The sequence below is a fragment of the Sardina pilchardus genome, chromosome 9 (assembly GCF_963854185.1).
Source record: "Sardina pilchardus chromosome 9, fSarPil1.1, whole genome shotgun sequence".
In the NCBI taxonomy this organism is placed as follows: Eukaryota; Metazoa; Chordata; class Actinopteri; order Clupeiformes; family Clupeidae; genus Sardina; species Sardina pilchardus.
This window is the reverse complement of record NC_085002.1, coordinates 18,806,301-18,824,453: the sequence shown is the minus strand read 5'-3', so window position 1 is coordinate 18,824,453 and position 18,153 is coordinate 18,806,301. Positions and strand designations below refer to the sequence as shown.

The 18,153-nt window shown below is 42.5% G+C and overlaps 2 protein-coding genes across 2 annotated transcripts; one reads left to right on the top strand and one right to left on the bottom strand.

The window, feature by feature from the left end:
• The first annotated feature begins 855 nt into the window (after nucleotides 1-855).
• On the top strand, nucleotides 856-8,139 carry wdr77 (WD repeat domain 77). Its single transcript, XM_062546124.1, has 10 exons — nucleotides 856-1,094; nucleotides 1,637-1,822; nucleotides 2,218-2,359; nucleotides 3,334-3,383; nucleotides 4,081-4,151; nucleotides 4,397-4,451; nucleotides 5,159-5,230; nucleotides 5,362-5,470; nucleotides 6,429-6,497; nucleotides 6,874-8,139. The coding sequence occupies exons 1-10, from the start codon at nucleotides 1,013-1,015 to the stop codon at nucleotides 7,013-7,015; spliced, it is 978 nt and encodes a 325-aa protein (XP_062402108.1). The 5' UTR covers nucleotides 856-1,012; the 3' UTR covers nucleotides 7,016-8,139.
• On the bottom strand, nucleotides 8,128-17,148 carry LOC134092936 (proline-rich protein 36). The gene is made up of 5 exons (XM_062546123.1): nucleotides 16,901-17,148; nucleotides 15,067-15,164; nucleotides 12,323-12,410; nucleotides 9,420-11,700; nucleotides 8,128-9,231 (listed from the first exon to the last, which is right to left on the bottom strand). The coding sequence occupies exons 1-5, from the start codon at nucleotides 16,974-16,976 to the stop codon at nucleotides 9,138-9,140; spliced, it is 2,637 nt and encodes an 878-aa protein (XP_062402107.1). The 5' UTR covers nucleotides 16,977-17,148; the 3' UTR covers nucleotides 8,128-9,137.
• Nucleotides 17,149-18,153: the final 1,005 nt, after the last annotated feature.

The window sequence follows — 18,153 nt, the reverse complement described above, 5'->3', positions numbered from 1 at the left end:
TGCTCCCCGAGTGCCACTGCGCCGGGTTAGTGTGTGCTTCACCTCACTGTGTGCTGTGTGTGTTTCACTAATTCACTGATTGGGATTGGGACCAAATTTCCCCCACAGGATCAACAAAGTATATATAAAGAATAACTTACATATACTTGATGGGGCAAGTAAGATAGGATTTCAAATGGGTGATTTTTTTTTTTTTTTTTTTTAACCACCAGCTCCATGACCCACCAGTTAAGAAATAACAATATTCTCCACAAGCGTCCACTCCCACCATTCAAATCTTTCCACAAAAATATGATGGTTTTCACATTTTTGAAAAGCAAGCAAGCAAAAGAAAAATAGTAGCCAGGCGTTGCCTAAATAAGTCTAAGCAGATTAGCATGTTGGTCAAGTCTTTCAGACTAGGAAGAGTTAATTCTGAATTTGGTTAAGCATCCTAAATTGCGCTTTTGTGACGGATCAGTCTGGCTATCACCATACCAACATTACTCTGGGAAGTCTGCGTTTTATTTCTAGGCCTACAGCACAAGAAACGTGATCAGCAGGGGCAGGGCTGAGGTGAGGCTGCAGGGCGAAATCCAAATCGCCGGCCGGTCAGGCTGAGTTTACCCAGCCTAGCGACTGATTGGATGTGAACAATTTTAAAGAGGGCAGCGCCATCTACTGTATAAAAATGGAAGTATAGCGTGATCGTGAAATTGTTAAGAATCTCATCCAAGCCATAGAAAATAGTACATTTTATAAACGTGTTACAGTGTTAGTAAAAAATATAAACTAGGCTATTTAAATGTCATTTTAGTTCAAGCGATAGCCAGAGAATAGCCCTTTGAAAAGTCCCGGAAGCGGAAACGCACTCTGCACGTGGTGACGGAAGGTAGCAAATTCATTCATTCGCGGCATTGAAACGATTGAAACACCGTGTTGGAAGGTGCTGCGTTGGTTTTAACAAACATAGTTGTATTTATTACGTTATCAATATTTTGTTTGTGGTTCAGTTGCAAAGTTAAATATAGACATGATTAAGGATAACTGGAATATCCCCCCCAACGCACCAGCGTGCATGGAAAAACATCTAGTGTCTGCTCACTACAGAGCTGGTAAGTTGACATTGTAACGTTAACGTTAACTGTATCGAAAAGTCTGAAGTTTATCCTAAATTATGTGTAACCAATATTTTTTCTTCTAATGGCAGCTTTGTTGACTTAAATCTTAGTACCTGTTAGGGGTTAATTTGTTTGCTATTCCAACGCCATGAGGTGAAAGAATACTCTTAAAAGTACCACTGCCATGGAAAATGTTGATGACAATCAAGTTATCGAGATTAGTTAGCTAACTAACATCAGTATAAGTGGCGTTACCAAACTATCTGAAGACAGTAGACCGATATGTCCAGTTAACAGTGTCCTTCGACAACGGGTCTAAACATCTGTAACGTTAGCATCCATAATCGCTATCCAGCGCCTAAAGTTGTAAGAGTAGACTTGTCATGCCAGAGGTTTGATTTGCACAAATGATCATATCATATGGAACGTGCCTACTGATTACTTTGCTTGCTCTAATGAACGTGAAAATTTTGACTAACGGAACACATTCCTGGTACTTGACATGCTAACCCACATCTCCATTGTACTGATTCTAGATGGAGCTCTGCTTTTAGGCGCCTCCAGTCTAACTGGTAGGTCCTGGATGGGGTCCATCTGGGTCTACACCGACCCAAAGCAGGCACCCAACGAGGGCTTCTGCAAGGCTGGGGTTCAGACCGACGCGGGGGTCACACAGGCTCTGTGGATGTCAGAGAAAGGCATCCTGGTAGCTTCAGATTCAGGTACAGTTTGCATCGTTGCAGGTGGTCCTTTCATTACTAATTGTCTTAAGTAACTAATTGCCAACATTCAGCACGTGTGAGTATTTGAGTTTGTGTGTTTTGTATGAGAGAAGCCAAGGCACCACATAGCACAATAGAGAATTAAATTCTTTCTCATCTTTAGATGTTTGTGAGGTTCTGTAATGCCCACACATTATCATTATCGAAAGTTAATGTTGTAATGGTAATAAGCCCTATCTCAAACTACACCATATTACATTTTTAAGAAGGTATGTGAACCATGATCACAGTTTGTATGTGTTACATTTGAGCTTCACATAAGACACTGACAAACATTAGTGCCTTCTACTCCGTCAATGCTAACTGTAATCTGCATTGTTGCCATGATACCACAGGTGCTGTGGAATTGTGGGAGCTGGCGGAGGACGAGCGTCTGCTGATAAACCGTTTCAGCAAGCAAGAGCACGATCACGTGGTCACCGGCATCAGCACAACAGCAGCTCGCACCCATGCCGTCAGCAGCAGCATGGACTGCAGGTTGGTGGTAGAGGCAGTGAACCCATGGATGAGAAATACCTTTAAAACCTAAATAACACTTTTAAAGTACTATTCAGCGCCCGCTTCTCATTCAGGAAAGTTGTTTTCTCAATGATTTTGAAGTCTCCTGGTCAGTATAGTGTTTTCAGTTCAGTGCAATTTTTAGGTTACTTCAGACACAAAGTTGCCTCTGTTACAAGTCAAATTCAGGATGTAAAGTCAGATAGATAGATAGCTGGTTGTTACTTCATGCATTCTCTAGCATTTAAGTCACTGAAATCTAGTGGCAAGCTCCCTTTGCTAGTCAGTTAATTAATTTTAGGCTGTCATGATATTAACAATGATCTACCACAGGAAACTGCCTTTGTGATTTAGCCAGAAAGAAAGTCCAAAATCAAACACAATATTGCTTACAAAGTCATCACAACGTTTGGATGGTGCTACATGGCTTCTCATCCCAGATTTTTATGGTGATTAGGCCATGCTGACATACTGACTACTGACTCTGACATACTTCTCCCTTTATTGTTATTTAACAAACTTTATAGACTTCAACCATATTTATTCCTTCTGGAGTTAACAATGAACTTATATTATTGTAGGAATTGAATAGTGATTGTGTGGCCCATGAGGCAACACCCAGTGATGCTCTTGGTACCATCAAATGGTAGCCTATAGTGATGCGGTCAGGATACACACCGGTATGCCATGGCCTTACCAGTGACTGTGTCATGGGCCACCTAATCACAGAATTTTTAACCACTTCACCTCTGCCTCTATTGTATTGGTGTCAGGGTCCTCTGGCATGATAATCCATATTAAAATGTGGACACGCACACACCTTTTTTCATTGATAAATTATTGTGGCGAGGGTATGCAGTGACCCGATTGATCCTGTTTTCTGTTATAAGTATTTGTTGGCATCACCATTCATACTTGCCTTTGCATGTGTTTTTGTCCATTTGTTCATGAAGCATCAAAGTATGGGACCTCAGCCAAGAGACAGTCATCAACACGTATCACGGTAAGATGTCACATGCTTCTCACTGATTTATTTATAAAGGTGATGTATTGCAGTTTGGAGTGTTGTATTTTTTATTTGATTGCCTATGAAATCCTTTGCTTTAGCGTTACAGGGTTGGGTTATAGAGGTTTAGCTTTAGCCGGTTAGTGTTGGCTATTTTGGTGAAGAGAAGTTTGTTTCCTATAAGCTGTTCTCAGCCGTGCATGAGTGTAGCTGATCAGCATAAGATCGTTACTGTGTTTGCATTGGTCATGTGGCGTTTGCAACCCCAGGCAATTGGCTCTTCATATGTTTGGTCCCAGAACTGAGATGTTGAGGGTTTCTTGGCTGATGTAGCTACTGTAGCACAGCCCCAGTCATTGAGATAGTAGCTGTAATCTGCCACTCAATTCAGATTATCTTAATTACAAGTTTACAAGTTCTCATGCATGTCTGTCTCACAGGAACTCAGTTGTGGGCTAGGCCATTTAGATTTGAAAATGTATGTATAAGAGCTTACAGAATGTCTGATAATCTCGGGCTTCAACCCCTGTTATTACAGAATGCCATGTTCTATCTTCATATGTTTAATGCAAGTGTTTAAAACAACAGTGTGATCATAATAATTCTAATAGTGTGTAATATCACAGGTGCGTAAAGAGAACAGAGCCTCCATGCCTAGCACTAATGTGACCTCTAAATTGACCCCTGACTATAGCACACACTATGCCTGTCATCTGTGTGGCCTGCAGCCCCTCGGAGGAAGCCCTCCTCCTTTCCTGTGGTCAGGTGAGAGACATCTGCATTTCTATAGGTCATCTGCTGGTACTACATTGAAATCCTTATTGACTGATCCTTACTGACGTGTACACATTCAGCCACAAGATGGCGTCATTTTTTTTCAGGTGATGGCTTCATCATGTAGTTGAATTGCATGAGCCCGCTGCCAAGTGTGTAAAAGATGAAGTTGGAGAGGTGTGGCTGAAACTGTGATGAATATTTGGCATGATCTTTGTGTCTCTCTCTTCTCCTAGGATGGCCGGCTTCTATTGTGGGACCGTAGAAAACCAAAACCAGCCACTCGGTTGGGTAAGCATTTCCCGTCACCAGTTATCTGGTCATGTACGCGCCTGTTTGTTTTCCACATTCCCAATAATGTAATCGGCATTAGATCATGAGGTCTGTCCACATTGTAGTAATAGTTCTTGAGACTGTGGACAAAGAACCTCCCAGACATGTTCAGAGTTAGTGGCGTGCTCAGTCCTCTTTGTTCTTTTGATGCTGCTTGTTGGTGGGTGCTCTTTGGTCCAAGGTAAATAGTTTGTGTAGAAAAGGAGAATTTCTCCACCAAGGCACCAAGGCACTCCAAATGGTTTAAAATGTCTTTATTAAACTGACATGTCCAACATGGACCTAAAAATGCCCACGCGTAGGGGCTGGGGCCTTCATCAGGGCATGTGAAGGCCCCAGCCGCTACGCGTGGGCATTTTTAGGTCCATGTTGGACATGTCAGTTTAATAAAGACATTTTAAACCATTTGGAGTGCCTTGGTTGTGGAGAAATTCTCCTTTTCTACACTCCCAGACATGTTCTCTGTTTAGTCATTAAATCCATGTAATATTGGAAATCCCCGGTGTACAAGGCCTAGACTAGATGACCAGTCTTATTAGACAGCGTCTTGTGTAACTTATCATTGAAAAGCCTAGGGTCACAGTGCCCCCTGTAGTTTGAGATGGGATATACATGGGATATTTTCATTATTATCTTTTCATCTCATTTGTCTTTTTTTATTGCAGACATTGTGTCTCCCAGCTGTACGCCTACCACAGCGATATGGCACCCACGCCAAGCCAACACAATTGTCTATGGTAAGGAGCACTGCCCTGTCCCACCCTATCTCTCTTCCACTTAACTCGCTGTCACACTTCACTGTCCTATCTAAATAAAGGCAAAAATAAGCCCCAAAAATATACTTATATATACTGTGCTAATGTTTCAGGTGACGAGCTGGGAAGGGTCACTGTGAGGGACCTGCAGACGTCAGAGCAAACCCAGACGCTGAACACCCACAAGCGCAGAGTGACTAGCCTGGCCTTTTCCTCCCACAGGTACACCAACACAGCATCGTCCTCCTAGACAACTTACAGTGATTTCCCCACATATAAGCCGCATTGTGTATAAGCCGCAGGACAGTGTTTTATGCAAGTTAAAAGAAACACAATTATATTAACTCCATATTAACTGCCCCCCTGTATTAACCTCATAGCTTAAGAAATTTTGCAAAATCAATGGATAAGCCACGGCTAATAGTCGGGAAATTACAGTAGTAGTCTATGCTGTAGCCACATTGAAAACGGAGGTCCGAGAGCACAGACCTCCGCTAAGCGAAAACATAACAGCTTCCTGGATCCAGACGGTAATACCGAAGATCATTACTGACAAGATAGAGCAACATAATGCATCTCTATGGAAGCAAAATTCGAACAGTTCCTGTCTGCTTAAAGAGGCGTGTCGCAAAGACGTCACAGTGGGATATCGATCGACAAGCAGTTCAGTTCAAATGTAACGGCACTTTCTAGGTCTGCTTAAAGGGGGATTTCGCCCCCCTCCCCTTTGCAAAAACAGAACGCGGAAATGGTCGAACGGTTGCGCCTCTCCCTCTGGTAATACGGATCACTCCCAGAATTTAATTGTTTCTTTCTTGGGTAATTTCAGACCTTCCCTGAATTTCGTCGAAATCCATCCATAACTTTTTGAGTTATCTTGCAAACAAACAAACAGACTGACAAACAAACAAACAAACCCCGATGAAAACATAACCTCCTTGGCGGAGATAATGACGTTCTTGCCTGAAGAGTTAGCTTTTGTCTTGTGTGCTGACTTGACTGAGGCCCTAATTAGCAGTGACGCTTAACATTCCAAAGTGTTGTCTTTTCCTTTGTGCCTTAATGCTTGTCCTAACCCAAATTATAATCTATTCAGTGATGCTTTTTGCTTCACCCAAAGCACTGCGGTTTTACTATATTGATATTTTAGATTTTTGAAATGTCCCCTCTTGTTTAACAGTTCCCCGCTGCTAGCCTCCACAAGTGATGACTGCACGGTTGCCGTGGTGAACGCAGAGTTCAGAGAAATGTGAGTCAATATTGAAGGCCCTCCCAAAACCACACTGCCCTACCCTGGCCTGTGTGTCATAAACAAATATCTTGTGTCAGTCCTTTTGTGAGATAATGTAAATCGTTTGTGAGTAAAAGGTCTAATACTGGTAGATTCTTAGTGCAGCTGTTACTACTCTTACTCTACCACTCATCAGAGATTATATAGTAATCTATATTTGGTTTGGTATTTTGGTTCAGTGGGTTTGTGTTATTTTAATAGTTTGTTTAGCCTTATTATTGCTGTACATGCTGTCACATAGCAGTGACTACATTTTCATATATTTTTCCAATGTGACCCCTGTGTCATTCACCTTCATTGATTTACACTCCCCCTGCCCCCCTCCTATTTTTAGTTTCAGAGACAGGAGGCACCAGGACTTTGTCCGAGGGTCATGCTGGGCCACTGAAGGACTGGACACCCTCACCACAGTGGGCTGGGACCACCAGGTTCTCCACCACAACATCAGCCCGACACCAGCAAACTCTCAACCTTAGAGCCGTCCAGGGGGCAAGGAAGGGTGGCAGGTAGAAGAAACATGGAAACGGCTCTCTTTCAGTAGCCTAGTTCTCACTCAGAGAATGACTAGTTTGAGGTCCGCTGAGATGGTATTAGCTGTAAAAGAAAATTGTAACTAGTTAACTAAATGCATCTCCTTACGCACACAACCCTACAAAGGCCCCACCTCTTGGTGAAAATGAATTTGGAAAATAGAATACAAATTTGAATTTGTGTAAAGAATGTTCTAGAATTTAAAGCTGTTTGTTGTTGTTCACTGCTGCCTTTACAAATTCCTTACTTGTGTGCCTGGCCCAGATGGAAGGCATTCTCTAGTTTCCATATTCACTTCACACCAGTTTCAGTGATTCTTTTTTTAAGCACTTGCATTGAAACATCTTTGACCTTGTCATTATTTCATCAGTATAAGTCCCGTCCTTCAGAAATGTAAACGGTTAAATCTTTGTAAATCAGTGTGTCATTATGAATACTTTGTAACCCTTTGTGAATCTGTTTATATCTCTATACTGCTGGGTTTAAGTTTTACCATAATAATTATTTAGTTACTCACAGCTAAATATTACTTTCGCGACTATCTGTAAGAGCACTCCCTCACATACTGATGCAGGGTCCCCCTTTTTGTTCAAGGCTATGCCATCATGTAGTAGCCTTGTGTAAAGGAATTTGTGTGTTATAAACTCTTGTTAAGTATGTTCGAGGGATGCCGATTACATAGTTGTCATGCCCGATATCTAATTCATTATTGGCTTACAGTATGTCAACTGTCCGGATGTATTTGTACTTCTGTACAGGATCATTCACATTCATGTACCGGTAGATTATTTTATACTTTTCAAAGGGTTTTGTTTCATACATTTCCAATACTGTCACTCACTACGGTTTTGTACATTTATAGGGTCTTTAATCTTGAGTATGTATGTCTGTGGATGCGAGTGGTGGAGTATGTCAAACTGAAAAAGCTGAACGTGACCACAGTTGTTGAAAGCTCCTATTCTCTTAGTGACACGGACACATGTATGTTAAACACTCTCAGTCTCTGAGAATGACTCTCATTGTAAGTTCTGAACAGGAATAAATATGAAAAGAAAACTTTGATTGTTCACTTGGTGTCCCCTTTTAATCTGAGGTTTATTCTGTAAGTAAATAGTCATTTTTTAAGTCTACAAGTCATACCAAAGATGTATAGCCTATTTATAACATGCCAAGCATAGTGGGGCATTGCAGTGCCTTGTTATATATATATATATATTTTCCATGCTTGCAATGCCATTAACCTTCACATCCAAGTATCTATTTACATGTTTTGTAAAGATATATTTACATTTTTATAGGCTCTCAAAATCCGAGCGTGTATATAAATGATGCTGCATTATTAATGGCAGCATATTTAAGACGTATGGTAGTTTTTAACTAACAAACAAAGATTACATCTTTGTCAATAAAAAGTGTTAGATTATATGCCTCTGCATTGGGGAATGAGTGACGTATGTCAAAACTAGATCGGCATTTTCATGAATTCCAAATTAATATATAAATAGCCATATTTTAGGATGGAGGAGAACTGTAGTATTCCGCACAAAAGACACAGCTTGATCATTTGCACATCTTTGTCCATAGGAATATATAACATTTCTTTATCTGTACCATTTGTAGAAACACACTGACTCGGCACACAACTATTTTGTCAGCAGCGAATAAAAAAAAAAAAACACTAGTTCATCAATGGGTTAAAACAATAAGGCAAAGCTCACTGACTGTGATAAGACTATAGAGCCTGCTGAAGTTAACAGTCCTGTTGCCCCAGACAAGCCCAGACACTCCAAGGACTTTAGAACTTAAACAGAGGACCGGAATGTCTGACACTGAAAGCACAGAAGGTTAAATAACAAAGGGGAAAAAAGTACTACTGTTTGTTTCAACAGTAGATTATTTGAAGGCTAAACAAAATTGACAGGCACATTCTTGTGTTCTTTTTCCCCCCATGCTGAAGTAAGGAGTAAAGTGCTCAGTTGATCATCTTCAGCATTATAAAGGCACTGGTGTGTCTTGTATCTGCGTTTCGTTTTTTTCCTTTTGATGCAGTCCTGGTAGAGAAAGTCTTCACGAGTCTCCTTTACTGACTAGAGTAATGGGTTGTTTGGTCCCTGGTCGTACTGTAAATGTCATACCGTGAGGCTGCTTGGATGGTCCATTACTGCAAAAATACAGGAAGATAAGCAATTATTTTATTTGTAACACACAAAAAAATTATAATCATTTGGTTGGTATAAGAAATGTTTCAGATTTTACAGATACCCAATTACAAAGGATTAACTTATGGCACTGGGCTCTTTTAAAGGTAATAATTTATAACAGACATATTCAAAACTACATGGGGCATACCTTGCAGGTGGCTTTGATGCAGCAGCAAAACTTCCTGCCTTCTTCTGGGCCATTCTGGTCTCAAGCTCCTTCATATCTAGGCCTCCACTTGCCTGTGGTGGAAGTGTGCCACTCTTTGCTTTAGGAGAAGGTTTAGGTGGAACCGGAATGTCCTCTTCTTCATCAGAATGTGTGGTGCCCCAGTCATCTGTGCTGTCAGCCTCTTTGGCCGGAGCTGAGAATTTGGGATCCATCTCTAGCATCTTTTTCTGCAAGATACTGAGAAGAGTGGCTTGGCTGGCAGATGTAGGTGCCGAGGGAAGATTTTGGGGAGGCGGCTTCGGCTTGCTCTGCTGAGCGATTTTGGCTTGCAGCTCACTCTGTGTTGGGGGTCTGGGGGTGGCTGGCGGCTTTGGCTTTTGGGCAGTGAGAGGTCCCTTTGCGATGGGCGAAGGGTTCATCGGTGGCGCTGGTGGTGGTGGTGGTCCTGCAGGTGGTGCGGGTGGTGGTGGCCCAGTAGGTCTCGCTGGTGGTGGTATCCCTGCAGGTGGCGCTGGTGGTGGTATCCCAGTAGGTCTCGCTGGTGGTGGTATCCCTGCAGGTGGCGCTGGTGGTGGTGGCCCTGAGGGTGGTGGTGGTGGTCGCCCTGCAGGTGGTGGTGGTGGTTGTATTGATGCCTTTGTGGGAGGATCAGGAGGAGGTGTGCTTGGGGGACCCTCTCCATCTTCAGTATCTGAGTTTGCAAACTCTGGCGGGGGAGGAATGAAAGGGATGCTGAAGTCCTCCTGCTCCTCGCTATCCTGAACTGGGGTGCTGGAGACAGCTGGAGCTGGATTAGTATGCTGAACTTTCTTTTCAACATTGCTAGGAGAAGTGGATGGCACTGTGGAGAGTACTGGGGGCTTTGGTTCTTGCTTAGCAACATGGGTTCTCACCTGTGGTGGAGTAACCTGGACAGGTGCTTTAGGCTGTGCAGAAACAGCTACCTGAGCAGGGAGATCAGGTTTCACGGCAGGAAGTCTTTCTTGAGAGTTTAACGACGTGGATGAGGATGACTTGGGGATCACTGTGAAAGAGTTGGATTTTGATTCGCTGGGCTGAATAGTTGCCTGGGTAGGGAGCTCAACAGATCGGCTGCTCTTGCCGCTGTTCTCACGGGACAAATTTGAACGTTGCCGCTCTCGTTCCTTAGCAGCCTTCAGTAGGGCCAAGGGGGAAGCTCCACTCGTCCCTGAGCTCTCACTTCCTTTGAGGCTGTTTAATTTGTGGGCCAGTAGAGGACTATACTGAACGGGTCTTACGTGGGAGACCTCCTGTTCCTTCATCTGGCTTGTTTCTTGTGGAGCAGGAGCAGCTGGCGCTTTTGGTAATTTTGGGGAAGCTGCAGGAGGGGTCGCTGCTGGTTTTGTTGGGGTTGGAATGGGATTTGGGGGTGTCTGAGTTTTTGGTGCACTTGAAGGCACAGCTTTGGGTTGGCTTGGTAAGGTGGCTGTCAAATTTTCTTTGAGGTCCTTCAAATCTTGCTCCAGCTGAGCACCAGAGCTTGCCCTGCGCGCTGGCTTTGCTGGAGGTAATGGTGTTTGAGCTGGACTTGGCGTCGAGGGGCCACTGCCATTGACATGGACCCGGACAGAGTCACCGGACGGGTCCTCCAAAAGGAGGATTGATTTGGGTCTCATTTCTCGGTCTATGCCTCCACTCAGCAGAGTGGTCTTTGGTATGCTGTAGACCTTGGCTGTGTTATGAGGATTGAAGCTTGAAGGCACAGGCATAGCAGGCGTGGAAGATGAAAGAGACACAACATCAAGATTCTGAATGGAGGACATCCGGACAGGCTTGGGCGGGGGCGCCTTTGGGGTCTTCTGGGGCCCTGGAAGAGGCTGTTGTTTCGCCACTGGTGGTGGGGGTGGGGTGAACTTTGGGCATTCAGGAACATCTGGAGGATCACTCACTACGGATGCAGGCAGCGAAGATTTGGTGCTACTAGTGCTGGATGTCACAGATGGGGGCTTTGGAGCGGGCATTGATGGGGGCTTTAGAGAAGCAAGGTCAATGTCCTGGGATTGGGAAACTGTCGGAGGTTTGGGAGCAGGCATGGGTGGTGGTCTGAGCGAGGCCAGATCTGGTGGGACCTCAAAGTCTCCATATGAAGATGAAGCATGGACAACCTTTGGCGAGGGTGGGATAAACTGAGGCGGAGGTGCCGGAGGCGCCACTGAAGGAGGTGGAGGGATAAGTATTTCACCTTCTTCGTCATCAGGGACAGCAAAGATTCCACCATTGGGAAGCTGCTGGGTGCTTCCTATGAAAGAAGAGAAGGCCAGACTGTGATTTAACTGCTCATGAACATTTTTCATTGGTATGGAAAATATACACATAGTTACTATATGGGGAGTTCCTTCATGGATGTAGGAAGGCACTATAATGGATCAATTACAATACCATCATTTTAAACTAAACTTACAATGGACACATATTCTGATATTTCATTGTGGCCAAACTTGGTGGGATCAACATCAGTCTACATTAGTCAAGATCTGATCACATAGGCACACATGAGGTAAAACCATCAAAGATGACACACATTGCCGTGTCCTTTGGAACTGTGGTTGACTTTTAATTCTCTATTATATGGTTTCAATACATGTGAAACAAAGTCCTCAAGAATGTAGCCATAGAGACAATATCCAAGTATAAACTGTAGTCATAGTATAACATTTCCCAGGCAGTTACATTAGTCTTAAATACCTGATGGAATAAGTTTACCCTTCACCTTTATAACACTTCTAACAAATATTCACATTACCTATACTCTTAAATCTGCACATTTCCCCCTTGTTCCTCTAGCATAATTGGTCAGACCTCTTTCTTTGCCAATTAATTGAATCAACAATACTTTGCTTTTTGAAAAGCTGTGAGCTGACCTGTTCCATTTGTCTTTGGCCCATTCAGGGGAGGAAGGACAGGCACTTTTGGAGTCGGTACGGCAAAGCCGTGTATGGCGTCAGAGGACTGTGGGGGGGAAGCAGTACAAAGGCATCAGCAGACTATATACATTTTTCCCTGTTAGACAGACCGGTTAAATACTGACAGAAAGGGTAGATAGGCAGTGAGAGCAAACGAGAGAGAGAAAGAGAGAGAGAGAGAGAGAAAGAGAGAGAGAGAGAGAGAATTAGAAATGTCATTACTGGTTATTGTTTTGCCAGCAGTTGTAGAGCTGAGGACTTTGGCTTTGGTAGAAACATGTGGTGCGCTGAACTAACTTGTCTCCTCTACAGTTCTATGCTCTTTCTCCAGACATCAGAAAATAACAACATGCTCCCACACATTACATTGTTCACATAGTTCACGTATTAATCAAAGGGCTGCATGCATCAAGCATAATGGCGCATCTTACATCATCGTCAGGACATCACGATGATTAACACTGTCAGACCGTGTGACAAAACCACACCCAACCAACACCCGACAACATAACAAAGATAATACAGGACCTACCCATTAGGATTTGTTTTGATGACAATCAAGCACACCTTGCCTTGCCATTTGTAAGCCAATGAGGACTAATCAAGGCCAAAAGTGAGTAGAGTGTCAGACTGCAGGCCATAGAGCCATGCTGTAATAGCGACATCACCATTGCGAATAGTGCATTAAAATGAGATAGCCGTTGCACTGGTATGAATCGGAGGGTTAGAAGATCTCAGACCCCATTACCTTGTTAGCATGTACGAAACTAAGTTTCGTACCCCCACATTAATAATAACACAGCCCCATGCCTCTATGCCAGTCACATTACATTGTGTTACATTCTTAATGCTGGCTGTGAGTTCTCTTTGCATTCCTATTAGAACTCTACCTCAGTCTTCACCTCCTCATACCTCTCATCAAATGATCTGGACACACCTCAGGCTCCAAGAGCCTGCCAGTCCAGTGACTTCTATGCATGAGCAGGTTTGTGTGGAAAGGCTATAGTGAGTGCATGTGTGCCCGCACACACACACACACACACACACACACACACACACACACACACAGCACACACACTGACACACACTGACACACACTGACACACACAGACACACACAGACACACACAGACACACAGACACAGACACAGACACACACACACACACACACACACACACACACACACACACAAACACACACACACACACACACACACACACACACACACACACACACACACCTACCTGCCTAAAAACAGTACCAGTTTAATAACACAGGCTTTGTGTACGCAACACCATTTTAGCAGGCGGTACATCGTAAGTACCCTTGTCCTGCGAAGTTCCTGTTCTTTTCAGACAGAGGTGAAACGAAGAAATCAACAAAGGGTCTGAATGCCAACCTGACCTTGCACACAACTTATGTAATAACACTGACTTTGATTTAGCCTCTAGTGCTGCTGACATTTTAACAGTGATGGACTGCCAGGGTACTGGAGTTTAACCCCTAAGGCAAACACACATGTGACAGTACTGTGAAGAACATGTTCAGATGGTCTATATGTACAGGCCACCAAGCGAGGAAAAGAGGACAGGCGGAACTGCACCGCAAGCCATTGCTGTCCATCACTGTCGTCTCTATCTTTTCCCCGTCAGGTAAGACTAAGGCATATTTCTCTCTATTCACGCACAGAGTGAAAGTCAGAGTGAGGTTCTACCCTTCTGATGATGGGTGTGTCACATGTCAGGTATGCAACAGGGACGTCACCATAGAAAGAGAAACGAATGGTGAGGGAAGAAGAAATGGAAAAGGTTTGTCATCTGTGCTTGAAAGCTACCCATGCACGTCAAAAACAGGTATAGTCTAAGATGTTAGATGTTTACATTCAGTTGAACATTATCCAGGTCATCTGCATTTTCAAGAATGGCCTTCTCAAGGTTCTCAAGGAATAATAAACCCTTGACCTCAGTAAGAAAATGGGCCAAACTTAGTGTTGAACCAGGAGAAAGGAAGGAGGTAATTGAAGTGGAGACGAAAGGAGAAAATGACTCTCTGAGCATTTTACAAAGGGGTAGAAAAACAAGGGAATAGATAAACAACCCAGCAAATGTGCAGACGATACTGAATGAGGATACAGCTGAAATTCTTGCAGTTTGATGTTCCTAGGGATTCTAAACATCTAACGCTGCCTAGAAGTAGTAACACATAGCAATGGGCTTTTACAACAACCCAATTCACCTATCACAATGCTATATAAACACTTACTGTCATACTGAACAGAAAAAAGCTCTGTCTATACAAAAAGGTTCTTCATCAATAATAATTAGTGAAATCTGAAACAGTTGCTGGAGGGGCAGGGAGCAGAGGCACCTGAGATCACCACACAAAGATCATTGATCACAGAAACACTCCTCATAGGCCAAGAGAGAAGGTGGCCTCCGACGACAAAGGGCACATTGAGGGGAACATTCAAATTCGGCTTCAAAGACAGAGCCGGACACAGGTGGAGAGTGAAGCCTTGAAGCAACGCTGCACTTTGCATTGTAGCCTACCTTGTCTTGAAAACAATCAACCAGCTGTTTTGCACTCTCACAATTAACAAAATACAAACTACAAATAAAGCGCATCATTTTACTCTGTATGGACAGACATACTGTAAGGAGAAGAATAGAAGGCAAGTTTTCTCAATTAAGATTGATACATACCGTGTGCGAGTTGAAGTAATTAACGGTGGGCCTTGATCGAACTTTAGCTGTGCCTGTTACTGGTATTGCTGACGAGTCAAAACCCAACTCCACACGTTCTGAAAGAGAAACAACTCATTCATTGTAATAACAATGTCAATACACATTTATTGCCCTCAACAGAGAGTAATGTTTGAACACGTAATCTCCAATCCCATATCTAAAACATTCCTTGCAGCTGATGCAGTAGTAAACTGAATTATTAACCCAATGAAATGCACTTTCATGCAGATGTTGTGACATGATGAAACTGGCCTTATTGATTCTATACAATGTAATGTATAATAAGTACAAAGATTATTATTTTTTGTTTTAAAAACATGCAGGTTACAAATAGTCATAAACAACTAGGTGACTGAAACCCTATGTTGATGTGGACTGATAAGCACTGAAAACAAAGACTGCTGCCTTCTCCATCTGACCTTGTGCAGATATACTCATCTGAAGGATCCTTGCCCATCAACAACACTAAAACATGATAACCACTGACCTGCTGTCCATCGCCCTCTTTGATCTTCTAATGGCCACATAGACTTGGACCGACTTCACCGTCTAAATTATGTGTTATAACCTCTATATTTTGCGGTGATGAGGGGTGGTGGTGATTAGCCTACAGTTTATTAGGCATAGTCAGTTTGTCTTAAAAGATTTTGTCCAGTTCGGTTGACTTGCCATCTCTTTTTCAGCTCTTCAGGGACCTGACTTCAAATTAACAAATCTGTTGCAGTAACATTTCAATGTTTCCTCACAAGTGTCAGTGATTTTGTTTCTGTGTTATTGGAACTCAGTGATTTGGAACCAAGCCGGTCCTGTGCACCTGTTTGAGCACACCAGGCAGCAAGTACAGAACATATCTCACCCACATGTCAACACAATGCATAGTTTGGATGATAGCTATCTTTGAAATGAACAAACCAGATTTTGTATATTTGGCAGTAATACAACTTTCCTGACACTGTTTAGGCTACACACTACTTATTTAGACAAATGGACGAACATGATCACAAATATATTTACTGTATATTTACATTTTTATTCCATCAATTGTCAAACTTTAATTTGTTTTTTCTTTGACAAGGAAGTGACTGAGAACATCAGATTAATTCTGTTTCGATTAAGGAACATCAATCACCCCAGTCGTGCTTGTCAGGATCATATTTGCATGTTAATGCAAATATCTTATCTTAAAGTGACAGAATTGAAATTATTTCCATTGTAGCCTACAGGTAGTCGGTCAGTAGCCTACATCCCATGCTTCAGGAACTGGGCTGAGACTTTTATGCTACTTGTGTAGACAGACCTCTTGGATAACAAAGTTGCATCGTCTGTCACTAGTTATATAACATGTATGTCTACAATTACAAAGAAGTAAACAGACATTTCTTTCAGATTTTTTTTTTCGGGGACTATGCAATAGTATAACCAACCCTATGGCATATCTGAATAGTGAAGTCGTGTCGTAGATAGTAGCCGACCTTTACGCTTTTGACTTACATTGATACTGGGTTTCTATTGCTATTGACGTTTGTTCCATAGGCTATGCCAGTGGTATCTAAATCGAAATGATGTAGGCTAAATTGGAACGATAACTAAACTACAAATTCCTATTTCGTTGTCTCAGTGGACACACAGTTCACCCCTGGAGTCTGGACTCACCACTTTCAGCGCTGAGTTCTTAAACCTGTCTCTATGGTCAGGTGCAGTCGTCGCGCGTGTGCATTATACTTAGCTGAACTACACAACTTCAGTGACATACCATTGTGAAAGAATCAGCGTCAAGGACATTGACACTTACCCATTCCCCCGTCCTTCATTTGGACGCTGGTGTCGAAGAGGGAATGATTCTTTTTACCCAAAAACCCTTTCTTCATTTTGGTTACCCTGGTGTACAATCCTCTTTAAAACAAGAATGGTTGGTTAATGCCTCATTGTTCCACAACTGCGCTGATGTTATAAACTGCACTTCGACTACTTAAGGGCACATGGTGAAACGTGTCTCCTCTTGTGAATTATGTTCAATTTCGTGGAATAAAATGGCCTCCCGCCTCCGCCTCCTCCCCCTGTTATAGCCTCCCTCCTTTGTGAGACGACAGGTGAGTCAAACAAACTCACCGCCTCCTGAGCGCAAGTAACATTCCAGTTTTCCTGCCAACTTTGAACACACCTTTCTTAGCAATTACTCAGTCCTGTATCCATGGAGGCAACATATCAATATCACAATGAAACTCAATGTCCATAATTGCTTTCAGTGAGTTGTTCTCTTCCGATTTTATGTTATGGTAAGACGTGTTGGAGTAGTCCCAACTTGCAGTAAAGTCTATTCAAATCAAAAGAAAATTAACTATTTCAGAAACATTTAGAGGGTGATGCGGGGGAAGTTGGAATAACCCTGCACAGAGTGACAGTGTTTTCAGCAGTCTTGTAATAGTCTGACTGACAATAGTCCTCACTCAGCACTCATGTATAATTCTCCAACAAAGAATGTGCAACAGAAGCCTAAGCAGGCCTATCATCCGTTAAGGTAGATTCTATCTTTATTTATTTAATTTATTTTGACTTTTTATTTGCACCCATGAAACCTTAACTTCAATCACTTCTTTTTGAAAATAGTCCTACAAGATCCTATACAGTAGCTTAATGGATAGCCTATTATCATAAACTTGGTGGGCAATAGCTTAACATCAATTACATAATGAGCTATATCATCTGAACATCATGTACAGGTTAGATCAGTTCAGGCAACATTAACTATAAAACTGCTATCAACTAATTAAACGCTGTCTGAAAAAAAAAAGTCTCTCCTCATATTCTATTCTTGGATTACAATGGGATCTGGATTAGAAAACAGTGAAGTGACAACTCATACAATGTTGAACACTGTACAATCAGGTACACAGTTGTGGGATAAGATAGGCTACTGAAAACTATTCTAACGTTTGAGGTATATATGGGTTGCTGTCAAATCTTTGCTGACAGCAGTCAAATATTCTTTTAATGTGTCAAAGTTGTCATTGAAAAATATTGATGTGTGTGTCCATATTTTGCTAT

Bases quoted from the DNA above. Each gene is read 5' to 3' on its own strand.
- wdr77 (XM_062546124.1), top strand. From the start codon at position 1,013: ATGATTAAGGATAACTGGAATATCCCCCCCAACGCACCAGCGTGCATG. The intron at 1,095-1,636 runs GTAAGTTGACAT...TACTGATTCTAG, and splicing joins GTCTGCTCACTACAGAGCTG to ATGGAGCTCTGCTTTTAGGC. The intron at 2,360-3,333 runs GTTGGTGGTAGA...TTGTTCATGAAG, and splicing joins AGCAGCAGCATGGACTGCAG to CATCAAAGTATGGGACCTCA.
- LOC134092936 (XM_062546123.1), bottom strand. From the start codon at position 16,976: ATGAAGAAAGGGTTTTTGGGTAAAAAGAATCATTCCCTCTTCGACACC. The intron at 15,165-16,900 runs GTAAGTGTCAAT...TTTCTCTTTCAG, and splicing joins AATGAAGGACGGGGGAATGG to AACGTGTGGAGTTGGGTTTT. The intron at 11,701-12,322 runs GTCAGCTCACAG...CTTCTTTCATAG, and splicing joins GCCAAAGACAAATGGAACAG to GAAGCACCCAGCAGCTTCCC.